The sequence below is a fragment of the Mixophyes fleayi genome, chromosome 1 (assembly GCF_038048845.1).
Source record: "Mixophyes fleayi isolate aMixFle1 chromosome 1, aMixFle1.hap1, whole genome shotgun sequence".
Lineage (NCBI taxonomy): Eukaryota > Metazoa > Chordata > Amphibia > Anura > Limnodynastidae > Mixophyes > Mixophyes fleayi.
The window spans coordinates 203,752,352-203,775,460 of record NC_134402.1 but is presented as its reverse complement, the minus strand read 5'-3'; the positions used below and the strand labels follow the sequence as shown (position 1 = coordinate 203,775,460).

Genomic DNA, 23,109 nt, shown 5'->3' with positions numbered 1-23,109 from the left:
CCCTGAGCACTTCTCAGGCAGCAGCCCCAGTTCCTGAGCCTGCTCCGGCTGCTGCTCCACCAAGCGCAGCACTGGCTACCTCTAGAACACTACGGATTCCAACCCCAGAGAAATACGACGGTAATCCCAAAGGATGCTGTGGATTCCTAAATCAGTGTTCCATCCAGTTTGAACTTTCACCGGAAAACTTTGCATCTGAGAGAGCTAAGGTGGCCTATATAATTTCCCTCCTGACGGGACAGGCCCTAGCTTGGGCCTCGCCACTGTGGGAACGAAGAGACGGATCTCTCCTTCATTCTGACACTTTCATTGAGAACTTCCGGAGGGTATTTGATGAACCTGGTCGTGTGTCTTCGGCTGCATCCAGTTTGCTAGCTCTTCGCCAAGGTTCTTTAACTGCAGGTCAATACGCGGTTCAGTTCCGTACCTTAGCCTCAGAATTAGGCTGGAATGATGAAGCTATTTATGCCACCTATTGGCAAGGCCTGTCAGACCCTATCAAGGATGCACTGGCTTCGCAAGAGCTTCCATCCAAGCTTGACGACTTGGTCTCTTTGTGTGTCAAGGTAGACATTCGCCTTCAAGAGCGCTCTCAGGAGAGGGTCCAAGGTCGTCGCTCTCACCTGTCACGGGATGAGAGAGAACGCAGGATCAAGAATCGTTTGTGTTTGTACTGTGTAGAATCCGGTCATTTGCTATCTTCTTGTCCCAAGAGGCCGGAAAACTTCACCGCCTAGGCAACACCAGGGAGGTTGTTCTAGGTTCATGTCTCCATTCTCCCTCTCCTTCCAAAGATAACAGTTTTCTGATGCCTGTCACCCTCTCATTTTCGGACTCTTCCCTAAATTGTTCTGCTTTTGTGGATTCCGGATCTGCAGGAAATTTTATCTCTGCCACTCTGGTGTCGAAGCTGCACATACCCTGCACTCCATTGCCGCAACCTCTGGTTCTTACTGCAGTTGACGGTAACTGTGTCAGCAACGGTTCCATCACTGACACTACTGCTCCAGTTCAGTTGCAGGTAGGGGTTCTCCATCAAGAGTGGATTCAGTTCCTGGTTATCCCACAGTCCGTTAATTCCATCATTCTAGGACTACCATGGCTCAGGAAACATTCGCCACAATTCGATTGGGCTCTCGCTCAAGTTACCTCCTGGGGCTCCTCATGCTTCAATCAATGCCTCTCAAAAATACTTCCTCCTAACCAACTTCCTTGTCTCTCTCTGGATTCCCACCTCAAACTACCAGAGCCGTATTTAGACTTTATTGATGTCTTTAGCAAAACCGCTGCGGAGACGCTCCCTCCACATCGAGCATGGGATTGTCCTATTGAGCTAATTCCCGGCAAAACTATTCCCAAAGGTAGAGTTTATCCTCTGGCTCTCCCCGAGACTAAGGCAATGTCTCTATATATATCAGATAACCTTCAAAGAGGATTTATCAGAAAGTCTACCTCGCCAGCAGGAGCCGGATTCTTTTTTGTAAAAAAAAAAAACCGGTTCATTAAGACCGTGCATAGACTACCGCCGTCTTAATAATATTACCATCAAGAACCGCTATCCGCTCCCATTGATCACTGAATTGTTCGACCGGATTAGAGGAGCCAAAATCTTCTCTAAATTAGATCTCAGAGGGGCCTACAACTTAATCCGCATTCGAAAGGGCGATGAGTGGAAAACGGCATTTAACACCCGTGACGGGCACTATGAGTATCTAGTCATGCCGTTTGGACTTTGCAATGCCCCTGCAGTGTTTCAAGATTTTGTCAACGAGATCTTCAGAGATCTTCTGTATCAATTTGTAATTGTCTACCTGGACGATATTTTGATATTTTCATCTGACTTACATGTCCATCGTCTCCATGTCAAGACTGTTCTTTCTCGCCTCCGGAAACATTCCTTATATTGCAAGCTGGAGAAATGCCTTTTTGAGCGTTCACAAGTTCCATTTCTAGGATACATAGTTTCTGGCACCGGCCTGCTGATGGATCCGCAGAAAGTGAAGGCCATTGTCAACTGGCCATTACCTATTGGTCTCAAAGCTACCCAACGCTTTATCGGCTTTGCCAATTATTACCGGCAGTTCATTAAAGGCTTTTCATCCATTATCTGTCCAATTACAGCTTTAACTCGAAAAGGTGCCTGCAGCAAACCATGGCCTGTCGAAGCCATATTAGCCTTCAAAACTCTTAAAGAAGCATTTTTTTCGGCCCCTATACTCAAACAGCCAGACCAAGGGAGACCGTTTTTTATTGAAGTGGACGCTTCTTCAGTTGGGACTGGAGCTATACTTTCCCAAAAATCTGCTTCAGGAACATTAGAAACTTGTGGATTCCTGTCTAAGAAATTCTCTAGCACTGAACTAAATTATGGAATCGGTGACAAGGAATTATTAGCCATCAAGATTGCCCTTGAGGAGTGGCGTCACTTACTAGAGGGTGCCTTACATCCAGTCACGGTCATGACAGATCATAAAAATCTTACTTATCTCCAGGAAGCACAATGTCTTAACCCCCGTCAGGCTCGCTGGTCTCTTTTCTTTGCCAGGTTCCAACTCATTCTCACCTTTCGTCCCGGTTCCAAAAATTCCAAGGCCGATGCTCTCTCCAGGTCCTTTGATAATGACGGTATTCTCACTTGTTTAGACAACAAAGTGAGACAACAAAAAGATTCTAAAGCCATCAAGATTGCCCTTGAGGAGTGGCGTCACTTACTAGAGGGTGCCTTACATCCAGTCACGGTCATGACAGATCATAAAAATCTTACTTATCTCCAGGAAGCACAATGTCTTAACCCCCGTCAGGCTCGCTGGTCTCTTTTCTTTGCCAGGTTCCAACTCATTCTCACCTTTCGTCCCGGTTCCAAAAATTCCAAGGCCGATGCTCTCTCCAGGTCCTTTGATAATGACGGTATTCTCACTTGTTTAGACAACGAAATGATTCTAAATCCAATACAAACAGTGGCCATCACCAATTCTTCAGTAATCTCTCCCCCTCCAGGCCATTCATTTGTGGAACCTCATCTCCGCTCTAAACTACTATGTTGGGCTCACGAGTCCAAATTTGCCGGCCATGCCGGTTACAAGAGAACCAAAGAATTCCTCTCCAGATATTATTGGTGGCCTAAACTGGCTTCAGATGTTCTAAAATTCGTATCTGCATGTTCGGTTTGTGCACGCCACAAGGTGCCAAGACAAAGTCCTCCTGGTCTTCTCCTTCCTCTACCTATTCCGGATTCTCCCTGGACAAGCATTACGAGGGACTTCATCACCGATCTCCCTTTGAGCAATGGCTACAATACCATCTGGGTCGTGGTGGACCGCTTTTCAAAAATGTCACACTTTACTCCTTGTAAAGGACTCCCTTCAGCTCCTAAACTCGCAGATTTGTTTCTAAAGAACATCTTCCGTCTTCATGGATGCCCTCAAGAGATCATTTCTGACAGAGGGGTACAATTTGTCGCTAAGTTCTGGAGAGCTTTTTGTAAAAAGATTGGAGTCAGTCTCAAATTTTCTTCCGGATATCACCCCCAGACTAACGGACAAACAGAACGAGTGAATCAAGACTTGGAGTGTTTTCTACGGTGTTTTGCTTCTGATCTTCAAACGACATGGAATGATCTTCTGTATTGGGCCGAATTCGCCCACAACAATCTTCTACATTCCTCCTCTGGGCGTTCTCCATTTTTTATTATCTACGGCAGACATCCCACTCCTCCTCTCTTGTCCGAAGCTCCCTCCTCTCTAGTACCAGCGGTTGATACTCTCATCCAGGACTTCTCTCAAATCTGGTCTCAAACCAAAGAAGCACTGTCTACTTCTGTACAGAGACAGAAGAAAGCGGCTGATCTTCATAGAAGAGTTGCTCCAGTACTAAGGGTAGGAGACCGTGTTTGGTTGTCTACACGCAACCTTCAACTTCAAGTTCCATTCATGAAATTGGCTCCTAAGTTTATTGGTCCCTTTGTCATATCACAAGTCATCAATCCTGTTTCCTTTAAACTTGCATTACCTCCGTCTCTTAGACTCCATAACACATTTCATATTTCATTGCTGAAACCGCTGATTCTCAACGAATTCTTCAGAGAACCTGCTCCTCCTCCACCTATTAAAACATCTTTAGGGGATGAATTCGAGATCGAGAGGATTCTGAAGAGACGTTTCTTCCAGCGCAAACCTCAGTATCTCGTACACTGGAGAGGTTACGGTCCGGAGGAGAGATCGTAGGTCTCAGAGGCCGACCTTCATGCTCCTCGTCTCCTTGCAAAATTTCTGAGGAAAGGCAATCCTTCTCTGAGAGGGAGGAGGGGAGGGGGTACTTTTAGACGCCGTCTCCGCTGATTCCCTGTCAGACGGGGAACGGACGTCTGATCTCCTCGTCGGCTGCCGCAGGACTTCCGGGTAGCGGGCGCATGCGCCCTGGTCTCACTTCCGTTGCTAGGCAATGCAACGCTACTCCTGTTCCCGCTGCCTCCTCCGCTCTCCACCAATCAAGTCAGTCTGGATCCTATTTAAACCTGCCTCTGGCGCCATTAGGGTGCCAGAGTAACAGGTTCACCACCAGTGTTCCTGGCTTCCCTATTTCCTCCATACTCCTGAGTATTCTGATTCCTGATTACCTGTTGTGACCCCGGCTTGGCGACCATTCTACTCTTCTGTGTGACCCATTCTGTACTGTGACTTCGGCTTGGCGACTATTCCTTTGGATTACCCTTTTGTACCTGATATTCCTGACTGCTGTGACCCGGAACCGTCTGACCTCTCTACGCTACACTGGTAACTGGCTAATAGGACCGCGACCTGCGTTCTCTCTGCTGCAAAGTCCAAACCTCCTTGCGGGGGTCCCTGGAGAACACCAGGGGTACGTTAGACTCCGCGCCTGTTTGACCAGTGGCACCAATACCGGTTAGTGTCATATTATCTTCAGCCTCATAGGCCTACAGGGTGACACAAATGCTGTGGATTCTTAGGCGGTTCCTTTAAGACCGGGCTTCTGACCGTTGCATCAGTTGCCATGATGTCCGGCCGGCCCCGCTCACCGAGGACATCATTAAACAGTGGGAAGTCTCGCCCCAAAATGAGTGGATATGGGAGTTTAGGTGCTATGGCAGCTACCACCATAACAGTTTTGTCTTTGAGTGTGACTGGTAGTATTGTTCTTTCATACTCCTCTGTCGTGCCATGTATGCAAAGAATCTTCACCTTGGGCAAGCGAGAAGTTATGGTTTCGGGTAAGGCAGAGCTGGCAACCAATAAGAGTTCACTCCCCGAGTCAACCAAGGCCAGAACAAGGTTTTGGTTGATTAGCACAGTCACCCGGAACAAACAAGGACTTCCTGATGTGGGACTCATGGTAAAACAGCTTGGAAAAGCAGGCCCAATATGTGCCACGGAACAGTCCATGGGTTCCGTTAGTTTAGGACACTCTGCCTTAAAGTGGCCTGGCTCACCACATTCAAAACACTTCAGATTAGACAGCTTTACACCTGGCCCTCTGTCCGTAGCAGTTTTGCCATTGAGCCCTGTGGCAAGGATTGTCAAACCTGGCTTTGGCGTGGCAGCGGCTTTGGCACAAATGCAGGTTCTTTAGTCATTTGCTGTAGTGCACAAAACCTTTCTACCACGGTGGCAAGCTCTTCATAAGTTTGTGGGTCTGATTGCAGCACCCACCTTTGCAAATCGCGGTTCAGCCCCCGGATGCAGTGATCTATCGCCAGAACTTCAATAATCCGAGAAGGCAAATTCTCCTCAGGCTGCAGCCATTTCTTTAAAATTTTTGTCTAGTGGCGTGTGTTAGTCTGTCTGCGTGTGGAAAAAATAAAACCAAGCTGCAGCGCCACCTGCTGGGCGGAGTTATACACTGACCTACTAAATTCATAGTGTGTGTGGGAAAAAAAATTCAGGAAGGGCTGAAATTTGCTATACTAAGATGTTTTTAATTTGTTAATTTAATTTGTTAATTGTTAAAAGTGTTTATAAAGATTTAAAAAAAAAAATATATATATTTCTTGAAGGAGAAGTAACAGTTGGGAGTGGTTGGTGGTTGCCGGGGGTGACAGTGGGGAGTTTTTAACACCTTAAGTAGCTTGATTTGACTAGAATGCATGAGTATTGCCCCCCGACGGCTGCACAGTATGTGCAGGTCCGTTTGGCAGTGACAGTGTGCTGCCCGGCTGCTCTGATTGTGTTTTAAACACAATTAGAGCGGCCGGGCAGCACACTGTCCCTGCCTGTCACTGCCGAGCGGACCTGCACATACTGTGCAGCCTCAGAAGTCGGAAAGTGGGCGGGGCCTAAATCGCCCTGCCCTAACATCCCCCCGGGGAACAAACATTTTCTAGAATGCATGAGTATCATGCACGGGTTAACTTGTGTATATATATATATATATATATATATATATATATATATATATGTATATATATGTATATATATATGTATGTACAGATAAGCTTTAAAGATTTTACATCTGGTACGCACATTTTATATTGGTGAGGTGCGGGCGGTCCAGTGTGATTCTGATCTTCTTTGTCTACTGATGCACCCTTACTGTCTGAATGTTATTTAAATGCTCTCTCCCTTCACCTATATAGTTGATTGGGTTTCCTACTCATGGCACAATTTCTGTATTATTAATATATACAGTATTATACTATGTGGCGCCCCTCCCTATTTTGTTATATATATATATATATATATCTATATATATATATATAGATATATATATATATATGTATATACACGTGTTACACTAAAATTAATATACAGAGTCGGCGGACCGCAGTAAGTGGGTTAAGACAGAAGGGGGGATGGGGCCATACCGGATAGGCGTTTCACCTGCCTTCTACGTTTGACCAGTAAAAAAAATACTGGCGGATGCCATCATCACCAATGCACGGTGCCCTCCTCCCTCTTCCCTGCTCCCTTCTCACTGACTTTCAGGTCTGATGTCATCATGTTCCAGCACAGTCAGTAAGGTGTGGCGTAGAGAGGAGCCAGAAGACAGGGGAAACAGTGTGATGGAAAAGCAAAAGTGTGATGATGAAGTGGGTCATCATGTGATAATAAATGGGGTATAGTGTGATGAAGAAGGGGGCACAGTGTGATGAAGGGGCAAATGTGTGATGATGGAGGGTTCAAAGTGTGATGATGGCGGGGCAAAAGTGTGTTGATGAAGAGGCAAATATGTGATGATGAGGGGGCACAGTGTGATGAAGGGGGGGGGACAGTGTAATGGAGGGGATATAATCTGATGGAGAGGCAAGAGTGTGTTGAAAGGGGCAATTTAATAAAGGTGGCACAGTGTAAAAAAGCGTAAACAGTGTGATGGAGGAGCAAAATTGTGATGATGAAGGGGCACAGTGTCATGATGAAGAGGGTCATAGTGTGATGATGAACAGGACATAGTGTGATAAAAAGGGGGCACAGTGAGATGAAGGGGAGTACAATGTGATGAAGGGGCAAATGTATGATGAAGGAGGGCACAGTGTGAGGAATGGAGGTTCAAGTGTGATGAAGGGGGTACAGTGTGATGAAGGAGGGCACAGCATGATTAAGGAGGGGGCATTTTTTCCCTTCTATACTTCTCATCAAACTAATTTGCCAAAACTCTAAATTTTTATTACAAAGAATACATATTCTTCATTTATATTATTCATATAACAATAAAAGTATGCTGTTTAATGTATTTATTTGTATTACTTTCTTTATTGAAGTGTATGATATGATTTGTAATTAAAGAAGAAAAGCATTATTAAATGAACAAATAATTTATAAAAGAGGAGGGCACAAATTTAGTTTTTGCAGGGGGCGCCAACATGCTAGCACCAGCCCTGTATATATACAAGAAAAATAATTTTTTCAGGGATGAAAAATCAGAAGGGTGGTGTGCTCTGGCTTTGCCTAAATAAAGACTGCTCTGTGCAATGATTAGATGAAGGAAATGATATTCACAAATTTCATTTGTCATCTGAACCGCCAACATGGGCTAGACATTCCATAATTTAACGTATTTGTCTCATACCTAAAAACCCATGATTTAGCTTAAGGCAAGTTTGTAAAAAAAATTGTTATAATAAATATAGCAAGCAATGTTACCATGTAAAGATTAAAATATTAAAATTGTACCTGCACATATGCTCTGCATGAACGCTCTCTCTTCTGGAGCTGGAACAGAATCATAAAGAAAAGAAGTTAGAATTAGAAAAAACATCTTTAGCTTATACACATAATCTAGAAATTAATTTCCACCTACTTACGTACATTCTCAAAATGTATATCTATAACTACTTCATATTAAAAAATCTCCATACAAAACTTAAAATTAAGTACAGGGTGGAGTTAATAAATTGAATTACTATTGAGATATAATCTTGAGTTATAGGATCAAATAATCAGCTATGCTGATGCTCCTCCCTTGTGAATTTCACATTTCCATGCTGGGAACTTCATAGACATCGCCGCCAACTTTTTGACATTGGTGAGCATTGGAAGTATTGGCATTGGATTGTTGAAGGCTATTGGGCCCCTAACAAACTATTATTATTATTATTATCATTTATTTGTTAGGCGCCACAAGGTTTCCGCAGCGCCGCACATAGTACAAACAGTAGACTATACAGGGTATAACAGTACAGAACAATAAACAAAAGTACCAATACTTTAGAAACTCCAGGCAGGCAGATGCAATAGACACGGAGCAGAAGAACGGGTAAGGAGACAGGAGGTAAGAGGGCCCTGCTCAAGCGAGCTTACATCCTAAGGGAGGGTTAAACAGACCAGGCACAAGAGGAGCCAGTTGAGGGAATGGGAGAGAGGGGAGAATGAGTGGAGGAGATGGGGGTTAAGTGGATGGTTGGTAGGCTTTGAGAAAGAGGTGAGTTTTGAGTGCACGTTTGAAGGAGCACAGAGTAGGAGAGAGGCGGATTGAGCGAGGGAGGTCGTTCCAGTGAAGGGGGGCTGCACGGGAAAGGTCCTGGATTCTGGAATGGTAAGAGGTGATCAGAGTGGAGGAGAGGCGGCGGTCATTGGCCGAGCGCAGGGAGCGGGTGGGAGTGTGAATGGAGAGGAGGTTAGAGATATAAGGGGCATTAGAGTGGGAGAGAGCCTTGTAAGTGGTGGTGAGGAGTTTGAAAATAATTCTGTAGGGGAAGGGAAGCCAGTGTAGGGCAAGGCAGAGAGGGGAGGCAGAGGAGGAGCAGCGTGAGAGGTAGATGAGTCTTGCGCCCGCATTGAGTATAGAGTGGAGGGGGGAGAGACGGGAGTGGGGGAGGCCGTTGAGGAGGAGGTTGCAGTAATCCAGGCGGGAGATGATGAGTGCGTGTATGATGGTTTTGGTGGCCTCCTGAGAGAGAAAGGGACGGATGCAGGCGATGTTGCGTAGTTGGAAGCGACAGGCTTTGGCAAGAGAATGAATGTGGGGGGCAAAAGAGAGAGAGGAGTCAAGGGTGACACCCAAGCAGCGGTTGGGTGTCACTAATAAAATGGTATTTCCTGGTAAGTAAAATTCTTGATTCTATAGTGAAATTCATCTAATTCCAAATTGTTTAGAGTTTTTGAATTAGTTCTTCATTGATGTATAACTAGATAGAAAATTGCTCGATCTGCACATTTTCCTCTTATTTGAACATTAAAATATTCCATTACAATTTTTACACTCATTTATGTTGTTCTGTGTATGATATTCCTTCATGATGAAATGAGATCTGAAATTAGATCATAATGTTATTGGACTCCCTTTATTCTTAAGTATCCCGTTTCCTCTTGTACCTTAAAATTGTTTACACATTTCACCCTCAATTCATGCTTCAACCATAGACTAAACAAAAAATCATCCTGATGCTTAACACCAAATCCCACCCAATGTTTCTTGCATTTTCTTCACAGTGTCTTCTGCTTTTTCAATTACTTTCGTCTGGCAACATCTCTCCAAACCAAACAAAATCCTCACAATAACCCCACCTAATCCTGACTCCAATGTCCTTCTCTCAGCTTCAACAATTACAAGTTAAGGACTTCCCAATTGCCCTGATTTCGGTGGGACAGTCCCTATTTTAGAGCCCTATATCACACTGACCCGCCTGAGACATATTTGTTCTGCGGGTGGGAGGAAGGTATCTAATGGGCAGCCTAGTGCTTCACAGTGCTAGGCAGCGCTCTGGGGATGTGATCATGCACAAACTTGACCACACCCCCATGGTGTCATGACCATGCCCTCTCTCCCCTCTGCCAGGACAAACATTTTGGAAGGTATGCAGTCACAATGCTGAAAAGATTGTGGAGCAAATGGCCAGAAACAAAGCTTGTATTAGCTTCTCCTGCACTCTCTGAAGTACTCAGTTGGATTAATTTACTAATATCGCATTTAAGGGCAAAAAGTGCTAAATGCAATGATAATAAATGAACATCAATCCATCACCTTTTTATCTCTCTTTAATCCCTGTACTTCTATCGAAATTTGATTCCCTGACACTGTTTCTCCTGTTGCCCTCTAAACTGAGTATCTTCCTGTTTCCACATTGCCCATACCAAATCTACAATCTCCAGGTTCTTCTGTTTCTCCTTTGCGACCCATTCTATCCACTTTTTCTTTGCTTATTATTTAAGAAAAATTCCCAAAAGAACAGGGCATTACTGGCAAATAATGCCCTGGCTGAAGAAATTGAAGACCAGAGGCTTCTTCTGGGGTACTTGATAGAGATCTCCTCTTGGTGGACATGTGGCACAAGCTCCCAGTGATATAATACCTAATAGAGGGAGTGGAGGTGTGAGAACTGTGAAAAGCGAGATTCGCCCTGAAGAGCAATGACTTTTCTTTTAACTTTTCATTTAACTATCCTACTTTTTTTCCTTTGTTCCAACTCCCCTACACTTTTCATTCTCATGTCTTCAAATTCTCTTTTTTTTCTAACAGGAATGGCTGCAAAATATTTTTTTTTATTTTTGTAACATTTATTTGATACATTTGTTTACATTTTATGTGCAAGTGTATCTGGAAGCACAAATTGCAGTGATAATCTATTTTCTATTGCCGCGATAAGCAGCAGATGCATGTTAGTACTGTGTATATTTCCCCACCCAGACTCCCAAACTAAAGAAATATATATAGTTAGTGATGAGTGAAAATGTGTATATCCATTGAAATGGTTTGTGTTTTTACGAATCAAAGTATCTTAAAGTTTAAAGTCATATGACAGATTATTTACAGTAAAATGAAAGCAATTACAAATCACTGGCAATATACTAACAACAGACCGTTCAAACAAACTCAGCCTATGTACTGACTGAAAGATGCTAAAAATATATCTAAGAATGACAATAAATTTCAATCAGTTAACTGCCAGTAAGAGACAACACAAAGTTGGTCTACATGAGAAAAAGGAAAAAGTCTCTGTTTTAATAAGAACACAAATGCACATATCAAAATCATCATCATCATCATCAACATTTATTTATATAGCACCAGCAAATTCCGTAGTGCTTTACAATTGGGAACAAACAGTAATAAAACAATACTGGATAATATATACAGATGGGGAAGTAAGAGGGCCCTGCTTGCAAGCTTACAATAAATCAAAATGGATTTATTCTAAAATTCTTACCACTAATTATCAAAAATACTCTGTATTGTCAAATAAAAATATCTTTCTTTAGGCAATAATTGATTACATAAATAATCCTCCACTTGTTTTAACAATTAGTTAAAGCACATTTATTTGCAATCACAGCTGTGAGTCTATTTCTGTAGGTCTCAACCAGTTTTGCACATCTGTACACTTACATTTTCACCCATTTTTCTTTGCAATATTGTTTGAGTTATTTTATGATGGGAATCACTTATGGATAGTCATTTTCAAATAATTTCACATATTCTCAATTAAATTGAGGTCTGGGCTTTGACTGGGCCATCTAGGACATTGAGGCGGTCATTTACAGAATTCATGTGTATAGTAAAAACACCATGGTTTTGGACAGGTGTATCTCTATGATCTACCCATGGCACTCAGAAGTCGCTTCCACAAACTAAAACTGTGCCTTGATGTGTACAACAATCTTTAGAGGTGTCACTAAAGAAACAACTAAACGTGACCACAAAATCCAACCACCTATTACTTTGGAGCAGCCTCTTTCAGTTGACACAACTTTTCAGTTTTTCTCTAAACTACCTCCCTAATAATTTTGCTTCTCAACCTGAAATGTGTTTGCACTAAAAACTAGGTGCCTCGCAATGCCATCTTCATATTAAGAAAGGAACACTCTCAGGAATGCCTTCCTCTTATCCATGAAGGACCACGTTTTGTGTTGAGCCTTGGCCACTTTGCGCATTGTCAATGAGGTCAAAGTATTTGGGGCGTATTCAATTATCAGCGTTAACGCTGCAAAACGAGCGCTCGAAAAATATTACAGTTTATACAGTAATATTGCGCGCGAAAACCGGTAATACGGTAGTTTACTCGCGGAATTTCAGCTGCGAGCTGAAATTCCGCGAGTAATTACCGTATTAACGGTAATATTTTTCGAGCGCTCGTTTTGCAGCGTTAACGCTGACAATTGAATACGCCCCTTTGTGTTGATCAGTGGCAATACCTAAAAAATCTATTTTGATTTTCTGATGTCAGAAGGGAAGTGCCAAAGGGGGTGAAAACTTTTCACATCCACAAATCTCACTTTATCTTTGCCATTGTTTTTTTTCATTCGCATACTGTATGTGAATATGATCAATTTTCTCACTGCTTTTAGATCTCTTCTTACATAAACATTTAGGACATCAATTAGAGCAGCCCAGTGCATATTTTCATCTCGACAAATCATGTTGCACTGGAAGGGGTGCAAATGCATTTATTTTTTGCATGCAGAGAAAATGGTGGCTGCTTTTTGCATGTAGCATTAAAACACAAGATGGGCCTGAATCAGGATAGTAAAGCAAAATAAAAGGAGTAACTTTGCACCTTGGCAAAACCATGTTGCATTGGAGGGGAGGTAAATTTAAAATGAGGGAAAGTTTTATTATTGGGATAGGGCATGTCCTAGATCAATTTCAGTGTAAAAATAAAGCTATCAAGTAATGGTATGTTCTACATGAAAAAGCAGTATTTCCCTTATATGCAAAACAATAAACTCATTTGCACACCTTGCATTGTAACATGGTTTGTCCAAGATCAAATTTACTTCTTTTTTTTGCCTTGCTCTTCTTAATGACTCAGGTCCCACAGCTTTATTACACTGCAATTTGGAGTTGAGCTATTACACGCCCCCTCCCAAGTCTGGTCCTGATTCATTAAGGAACGTAAATGCTGATACATGCTGTATTTTGCATAAAATCGTTCCGTGCATGCCCAGAAACAAACAATATGCCAGAGTATGCAGCAGCGTCCAATTAATCTTCGAGTCCTACGTTTTCACCGGCTAATGGGGAGGGGAATGGACATATGTACATAGGTAATGTACAATAAGGGCATGCCAAGCTTGAGTGCACATAGCAACGTTCGATTAAATCTCTAAGGTACTAGTTTTTGTGTCGTATCACTTGCATCAGCTATAGGTCTGGTGTAAGTGCTGATTACTAGTGATGACAGTCTTGTATGCAAGCTAGAACATGTGATTGCAATTAGAAGCAACTGTAAAAATGTATTTTATGTACAGTAGACATTTATGATAAATTTATTTTATGAAAAAAAAACTTTTTGTATTTTTTTATATTTTTGTCATTAATGACTATATTATTAACATAATAATTGAATAATTAATTGTTATTTTTTTCTGTGCGGTCTTTTGGAACTAAATATTTCACATATATACTGGATGTGTGCTGCAATGTATTGTCTGTTAGAGCAGAGTGGACCTTGACGCATATTCATCAACAGACGTATCTTTGCATCCACTCCTTGGTCAATATGGATGTGCATACTAAAAAAAGGCACAATACATACGTTTAGCTTGCCTTAATGAATCAGACCCCCATGTCTGTTTGCACATTTTAAATTTGCCCCCCTCCCTGCCTGTGCAACATGGTTTTGCCAAGGTGTAAATTTGCTCCTTTGTTTTTGCTTTGCTCTTAACCGTAAATGAGGTCTTTAACTTTGCTTTTGCCTCAAAACCTGCATCTGTCAGGCGCCGTCCCCACACTTATTGCCTAGCAACGGGAGACTCTTCTGGGTCGCACCAGCGCGCACATACACAGCGAAGTCCGCGTCCTGTTGCCAGCCAATTTCCCTCATTTTGCTGGCATTCTGCTTGGCTCTTGGACTTCTCTCTCTGGTTTATCCCTGGTACTGCTTTGCCCACTCTGGTCTTCCTCTGACCCTCCTCTGGATCATCCCTTTGCTATAGTTTGGCTAGTCGCGGACCGTACAACCATTCCTATTCACCACTCTACCGCACTGGTTACTAACTTGGAGAACGTTACTCTCTCCGTGCCTCCCTGTTTAGTAGTGCCAAATACCAGTCGTGGTGCATTCTGCTACAATACCATGACAGTATCATTGTAAATACACATTCATACACATTGTATACATTCATTTATATTATAACACACAAGATCTATTACAACAAAAAACATATATTGCTGCATGGTTATGGAATGCTTGACCCGGTTACAAACTTACTCTTTTTCTTACTGAGACATTCACTTTTTGAATCATGCTATTATTGTTCCTGCACAATGACATTATCATTTTTATTTTCACAAAAAATATGTTACCTATAAATTACCTTATTTAAACTTCGTGCTGCGCTATCTTTTCCACCGGGAGTTAAATTTCTTAGCTGAACATCCAGTAAATCCACCAGTTGATCCATAGCACGAACAGAATATGTAATATCTCCAGCATTTAGATGACCTCTTGTGTGCTCTGAAAGCTCTCTTGCAATGTTTGCAGCTGTTTCAAGTGACTTCAACTAAGCAAAAGAAAACAAAAGTCTATAAATAAAAAATATGTAAGTTCAAATAACTTTTCAGTGCAAATGTAAATATTTCTTCAGTGGTGAAGCAAGAAAAATAGTCCCTAAAGAGCATTCTACATGCTCTTTAGGGACCAATTTTCAAACAGAAGAAAATTGAATGATATTACACCATGTATATGTGCAAACCCATGATTTAAACTGGATTGCAATATAAAGCTCTGGCATCTTGTAGTGCTCTTAGTGTCAGTCACGTATTAGAATATGTTCATTTATTACTAGAATATATTGATTTTATTGTGATAAATTAATTATAAATTAATCTCCAGACCCAGTATATAACAAAGTCCGCAAATTGGAGAGGGGTGGGGGTGGGTGGTGGTGGGAGGGGTAAGGGTAGGGAGGGAGCAAGCTGTCAGCAACTCCCAGTATCCGGGCAGTGTGTAACATCATAGAGTGTCCCAAAAAGGTGGAGGAGTTCCAGCTCAGCTTAGGTAAGTATGTGCTAATGTGTAGGGGGATATGATGTGTCTGAAGTGGGTTATGATGTGTCTGAGGTGGGTTATGATGTGTCTGAGGGGGTTATGATGTGTCAGCGGTATGATGTGGCTGTGGGGGCAGTGTGATGTGTCTGGGGGGGAAACTGTGATGTGTCTGGGAGGGTGGCGTGATGTGTCCGGTGGAGTGGCGTGTTAAATGTTATGTTTTATTATATCCGTGTTCACTTATTATTTTCCATATTTCATGTACCTATATTTACCAAACAGGACCCAATATTCCACGATGCATACAAGAATCCAGTACCAGGTTGTGAAAGCTGCAAAAACAGGTAGATGAGAATAACACCATTTAAATACCTAATGGAAAGAATTCAATTGCCGGCGATGTGGCACACGGAGACCGCGCCAAGCACATTGCAAGCAATTACGGTACAAATCTCCACTCACCCCATAGAGGTGCAAGGAAAAATGAGCAGAGATTTCTGTCAAAATCTCCTCCACAATGTGGCTTGCGGACACTCTGCAGACACTTTGCAGCTAATACCCCATTCATACTGCATCAAAATCCCAGGTTTTTCCTGGGTCGAGCTGAAATGACCCGGGTCTTGGTGCAGTATGAATGGTACAAGTCCAAAATCCCGGGTCTAAAAACCCGGGTCTTCAACCAGGGATTTTTCGAGGGGTAATTCCCGGGTCGGACCCGGGTCGCCTGCATTATGAATGGTGCAAGCCGGGTTTTTCAACCCGGGTTGCACAGAAAACATGCTGATTGGCTGTCTGCCTGTCTCTGGAGGAGGATGTCATCGTTGGAAGCCCGTGGAACATTGTAGAAACTTTCTAGGAGAGATGGTGGATGGTGTACTGAACATAAATCTGAAGCAGAAGCGTTTTTTTAGGGAGAAAATTGCTTTTATTAGTTTGCAAACACAGTGTTTATTTACAGCAATAATGACACACTGGATGGAGGAAGAGGTGCGTGAGTTGCTGAATGTCAGAGGGGAGGAAGAAATTAGAAGGCAAGTGACTGGGACTGTGAAGGATGCCACAGTGTACTACAACATCGCCAAAATACTCACACAACGTGGCATAAAGAGGACACAGCAACAAGTCCTGAACAAATTGAAGTCCCTGAAGAAGCAGTACACTAAAGTCCATGACCACAACAGGCGCAAAAGTGTCGCTGAAAGAATGGACTGGCCCTTTTATGACCAGTGCAATATGGTCTTTGGACATTCTCTTCTGACAAATCCAATTGCACTGTCATCTTCTAGCAATGTGGATGTGGCTATACCAACACCACCAGAGAGCACACAGACAAGTGAGACCGCAACGATAATAATAGAAGATTCTATTGAAGACACCCCAGAACTGGAGTGCTCTGCCACAACAGATGACACCAACATGTCTTTGGAGGAATTGAACGATTCACAGCCATTCCCTGTTGCGCAAGTCGTTACAGAGACTTCGCTAGAAAAGCAGCCAGAACCAGTGCCGGTGTCAAAGTCTACGCCAGGTCCCAGTTTACGCTCCAACAGTAAGTATCTTTAATAATCTCACATAATAACCAACCATATATACATACATATATATCTACATAATTGAAAAAAAAAAAATGAACTGTATAAACAAAAGTCCCAAAAACAGAGAACTATATCAACCGAAATGCAAGCCAAATACCAATAAATATATCTACATAACTAAAAAAAAATAAAAAAAAAATGTTTGAACATAACTAAAAAAAAAATAGAAGTATATCAACATAAATGCAAACCAAACACCAATGTTTCTACATAACTTTAAAAAGAGAACTATATCAACAAAAAGCCCAAAAGACAAATATAATACACTCCAAAGTATTAAAACATTAACACGCATATGTTGCAGTGCAAAACTACTGAGCCAGAGGTAGGAGGCCTCAAGCACATATCAGCTTACAACACTGCTTTATTGTTCTGCCACATTATATATTCTAATGTATGTTTTACTGTGTTTTTTCTACGTACAGTTTACAATGTTCCAAAAAAACGCAAAAGGCTCAACAAAATGGACCAAGCAACTAAAACAATGACAACTGTCATGATGGATCAACTGCGGGAGATGGACAGCACCATGAGGGAACACGAGAATACACAACTGCAGCGTTTCATGGACAATGAGCGGGAACTGCAGGACTCTTTCCTCATGCAAATTATGAACATGCAGGAACGCGTGTTACGCGAAAATCGTGAGTGTATTATGGGATTCATGGACAGACTCCTCTCACGGGTGCAGGCACCTCCTCCAAGTCCTTACTATTATGACGGACATTATCCTATGTACCAGCGGGGGCAACCCATGTTAGGCAACAATAACCCTCCAAACCCGGTACACAATACACAACATGCTCAACCTATGGGTAACCCCAACATAGAATACCCACCGGGTTATCCACTCCAAACCACTCCACCACCAGAAATGCCACAATATAGGCAATTGTAATAATCATGTTTTATGGTCAAATGTTTCACTGTTAATTGTTATCATGTATGTTACGTGTGATCTGGAATCACACAGTTAGCTTCTCATATATATATATATATATATATATATATATATATATATATATATATATATATATAAAACCTGAAAAGCAAATTTGCACTTACTGTTTGGGCACATTTGTGTCTTGGGTTTACTACTTATGTATATATTTTATTTTTTTCTACATGCAAGTAAGCACTTTTATATTGTGTCATTTTATATTTTGTTGTGAAGAGACATATGAGGAAATATGTACAAAACAAAATACAATATGTGAAATAAACATATATTTTTTAATTTTACATTTGTGTGGTACATTCAAACAAGTGAGGTCAAATTGGCAGTGAGGGTGGTCCTAATAAGTTCAGCAGAGGTATTGGTGCGCTCTCCTTCAAAAGTACTGGAGTCCACTGACAGCACTGGCATTTCAGATTCCTGCACATTCCACTCAGGTAGAAATTGGTCTTTTTGAATTTCACAAATGTTATGTAAAATGCAGCAAGCAGCAACCACGTGGGGCACAAGCTTGGTGTCAATGTCAATGCGCCCAAAAGCATTTTCCACCACCATCCGAGCCGAGCTGAGGGTATGTGTAAACCGGATCTGTTCCTGAGACAGGTGATGTTGCTGAGTGAACCCCTTCATCAGCCAGCGCCTCAAAGGGTAAGCAGCATCCCCAATGATGTGTACCGGTATCTCCACACCATCAACAAACGTAGATTTCTGTAAATAAAAACATGCAGTTTCACGTCACCATGTTTAAAATATTGGTCAAATAACGCAGTACACTTGGTACTATATGGTGAAAATGCATTTTGCAAGTGTTACATCTGTATATAAAAAGGGGCAGTAAATACATACAATATTGATAGCAAACAATAGTATATAAGCTTCAATTACAAAAACATCATACAACATTACACCGATATTTACCTCTCTAGGGAACAGCCAGCCATCTTGTCTTTCCTCAGCAATTTGGTAAAGGACCGAATTTGCTAGAACTCTGGCTTCATGGGAACGTCCAGGCCACCCGATGAAAACATCTGTGAAACTGACATAAAAAAATACATATAGCACTGTTTTACAATACGCATTACACATGGCACAGTCACATAAAAAAAAACATAAAAAATGCTTACCAATAGTTGTGGTCAACCACAGCCTGCAGAATGATGGAATGCCAGCCTTTGCGGTTGTAGTAATCAGCATGGTTGTCTGTGGGGGCAATGATGGGGATGTGTGTCCCGTCTATGGCTCCAGCACACTGTGGAAACCCACGCTTCAGGAATCCTGCAATTGTATCATCCAGGCGCTGACCTTGCGGTAAAGAGATGAAGCGATGATACAGGGCTTCCAGCAATGCCGTGGTGACTTCATGCACTAGAGTGCACACCGTGGATATCCCAACTCCAAACAAGCAGGAGATTGTCCGGTATTCTCCAGGGGTAGCATACCACCACAACACAATAGAAAGGCGCCTACATGGTGGAATAGGTTTCCCAAAGTTAGTGGCCTTCCTGGAAAGTGCTGGGGTAATAAGGTCCAGCACATAGTTAAATGTCCCACGTGACATTCTGAAGTGTTGCATCCACTGCTGTTCCTCAACCGCTTCCACAGTAGACCAGAAAGCTTCTCCGTGGCTACGCTCTCTGGCACGCATGGTTCGGTTACTGGCAGCACTGAATCTCAAAATTGAGGCAATGCTGGCCCTGAGAAACGCTCTCCTCCTGCGCATATACAAACATCGAGTTTTCTTCTGTTGTGCCATAAACTTCGCCTTCCTCCTCCTGAACTGGGACTGTGCAAGAGTGCACAGTGTCAGCAGCTGCAGCAAACTCTCATTTGCTGCATAAAACATCAAAAAAATACTAGTAAACATGAACTCTGGGCTACACAAAAGTGAGTCGTCGGCCATGATGAAAAGTAATGTGGTAAACAATCACCACCCACTTTAGCATCATCTTTATGCGTCAACAAACCAGTCACCTTTCAATGATATCACCGTTTTTCAGCCAATGAAAAGTGCTCTGGTGATGACTCCCACAAATTGCCAGGGCACAGACTTGTGCAGTATGAATGGGGTCAACCCGGGAAATTCCCGGGTCCGAGGTATAGTATGAATGGTGTTTCTGAGCTGGGACGCTCCGAGACCCTGCAAAAACCCAGCTTCAAAAACCCGGGATATTGCAGGGGCGGCAGTATGAAAGTGGTATAATTGAATTCCCCCCACAATCTCATATGTGGTCCACTGCCCATGCTGGCCACGACCCCATCACTATGTGGCCACACATCCCTTCCCCTGCTATGTGGGGAGTAGGGGAGACAGGAAGTTACTGCACCGGAGCCCCAAATTCCTCTTGGCGGCCCTGCTCATATCATATAAAATATAGCTCAAAGCCAGAATACAATGCAGCACAAAATGCCCACCTCTTTCGTGCTGCCTGAAAGTGAGTTCATTCAATGAACCCTGATCCCCGCTGTTAGGTGGCACAAGGTTCAGCTACTTAAGGGCTTGAGTTCAGGCTGTGGCCTATGTGACTGTACTGACACTAAGAGCTCATTTTTCGACGAGAGCTTTTAGCAGCTAGTATTGCGTTGCATATTTTTTTAACAAAACAAGGATCCCTAGATTTATTACAGATGAAAAGCCTGGATCTAGGAGAGCAAAAAAGAGGATGAATAAGGGATGTGCTGAGGTGTTTTAATTTAAAATAAAATTATTTTTAAACTTGTGTGTGTTTTATTTATATTTTTACCTGTGCACTACAGACCCAGGATGCCAGGGAATGCCATGGCAGCTATGGATAAGCTGGCGCTTGTAGTATGACTAGGGCCAGCATTCCCGAACACTTAATGGCAGCTTGGGCCCCACACACACTGCCTCAAGGGTGTGAGAAGAGACCTAGTGCAATCTGCATGTGGCTAGTTAAACGTAGATGGGGAGGGGCCCACATTTGTGGGGTTTTGGGTTCCCCTGCTATACTGCCACCAGCCCAGGCTGGAAAAGCCTAGTGCTGGTAATAGTAAATTTGCTGTAGGAAAATGCTGTTTTAAAAAAAAATAAATAATAATAATAATAATACATTTCTTATTTTTTTACTACAATAAGGTCCGTGCTGATAGTCATCATCATCAGCATGGATCTTCCACGAGGGAGTAGCACCTGCAACAGATACGTCTCCAAGAGGCCTATCTGCGGCCACTTCCCAATCAACATAACATGTAAGTGTGGAGAGGCGGTAGGGGGAGATGCGTCTCAGTTTCTTCTCAGACTGAGACGTATCCTTGGCTATTGCACATTTGCAGTAGTCAAGAACGCTTTCTGCACTTATGAGTCGGATATAGGTCCGACTCCACATGAGGCCCTTAGGTGGGACACTCCTTCTTTTCAGTACTTTTCTTTTGATTCAAGGACAGTTAGGACGTATATGCTCCTTCAGCACTGAGTACTGATGTGTTTTTAGGGCACTGAGCACTGATGTGTTTTTAGGGGAGAGGTTTGGAAGAGCTGGGTATACCCAAACATACCGAGTGATATTAATGTTATAAGTGTATGGTATTAATGTATTGTGTGTGTCATATTATTGCAATGTGTGTTATATTAATGTAATATATGGGGGTATTAATGTAGAATAGTAGATACTTGGGGCAGCACAGTGGCCTAGTGGTTAGCACTTCTGCCTCACAGCGCTGGGGTCATGACTTCAATTCCCGACCATGGCCTTATCTGTGTGGAGTTTGTATTTGTTCGCATTGGTTTCCTCCGGGTGCTCCAGTTTCCTCCCACACTCCAAAAACATACTGGTAGGTTAATTGGCTGCTATCAAAAATTGACCCTAGTGTCTGTCTGTCTGTGTGTGAGTGTGTGTCTATATTAGGGAATTTAGACTGTAAGCTACAATGGGGCAGAGACTGATGTGAATGGGCTCTCTGTACAGCGCTGCAGAATTAGTGGCACTATATAAATAAATGATGATGATGACTTTTGGGGGCTATTAAGGTCACCTATGAGGCTATTAATGTAATATGGCAACCATATTAGAAGACCGTCGCCTAAATTCAGCACAGTATTCCTCAGCGGAGCTCCGACTTTGTTTCAAGTCCCTGAGGTGAGCCTCAGTCAAGGCCACCCAATCCGGGTCATCATATATCAGACCCACTTATAAATACTTAGTAAGTTGTTTGCAAAAATAATATACATAAATCCAAGTGAAAATTATATTATATTTCTTTCAAAGAATAATTTACAGCTAATATTCAGAGGAATAAGATCAAATCATGACACTGTGCTTCCTCAACTTTACACTGTGCCCGTTCATCCACACACTCTGTGCCCCTCTTTATCCATGCACTGTCTGCCCCTCTTCATCCACACACTGTCTGCCCCTCTTCATCCACGTACTGTCTGCCCCTCTTCATCAGGGCCGCCGAGAGGAGAAGGGAGGGGGTACATTTTACCCGGGCCCGGGCTTGCCATGGGGCCCGGGCCAGGCCCTCGGTTCTAATTTTTAATTTTTTTTTTATTTTTTTTTTTATCTTGCGTTTTTTTTAATGTATTTGTTTTTGGGGTTTTTTCGTGGCTGGGGGGGGTCGGTTCGTTGGTGGGGGGAGCTGGGCCAATAAAAAAGAAAAAAAAAATACTCACGTGACCGCAGCGCCACGTCCCTCCTCTCCTCTTCTCTATTCACACTGACTGCCGGGCGCGGCGTCATCAAGTCACGCCCGTCAGTCAGTGAGGAGAACCGGACAAGACAAAGCTAGAAGAAAGAAGAGAAGACAGAAGAGAAGAAGAGAAAAAGAAAGAAGCTGACAGGAGGTGAGTAAAGAAACAGAGAGGTAAGGGGAGGAAAGGGACAGTGCTATTAAGAAGGGGGAGTAAAACAACGGGGGCGAGAGGCTGAGAATAAATAAAAAAGGGGAGAGAAACAATAAATAAAAAAGGGGAGAGAAACAATAAATAAAAAAGGGGAGAGAAACATAGAATAAATAAAAAAGGGGAGAGAAACATAGAATAAATAAGAAAGTGGAGAGAAGCACAGAATAAATAAAAAAGGGGAGAGAAACAGTATAAATAAAAAAGGGGAGAGAAGCACAGAGTTAAAATAAAAAGGGGAGAGAAAGAGAATAAATAAAAAAGGGTAGAGAAGCACAGAGTTAAAAAAAAAAAGGGGAGAGGCACATTTAATAGTGGGGAC

General features: G+C 42.6%; 1 protein-coding gene across 9 annotated transcripts in view; it reads right to left on the bottom strand.

The window, feature by feature from the left end:
- The window catches only part of ADGRL3 (adhesion G protein-coupled receptor L3), a 958,921-nt gene that overhangs the window by 492,290 nt on the left and 443,522 nt on the right, over nucleotides 1-23,109 (bottom strand). For all 9 annotated transcript variants that reach the window (XM_075204791.1, XM_075204784.1, XM_075204783.1 and 6 more), the window contains 2 exons: nucleotides 14,706-14,891; nucleotides 8,124-8,162 (listed from right to left, as the gene is read on the bottom strand). In XM_075204791.1, coding sequence (XP_075060892.1) covers nucleotides 8,124-8,162; nucleotides 14,706-14,891 — 225 coding nt within the window. The remainder of the gene's footprint in view (nucleotides 1-8,123; nucleotides 8,163-14,705; nucleotides 14,892-23,109) is intronic.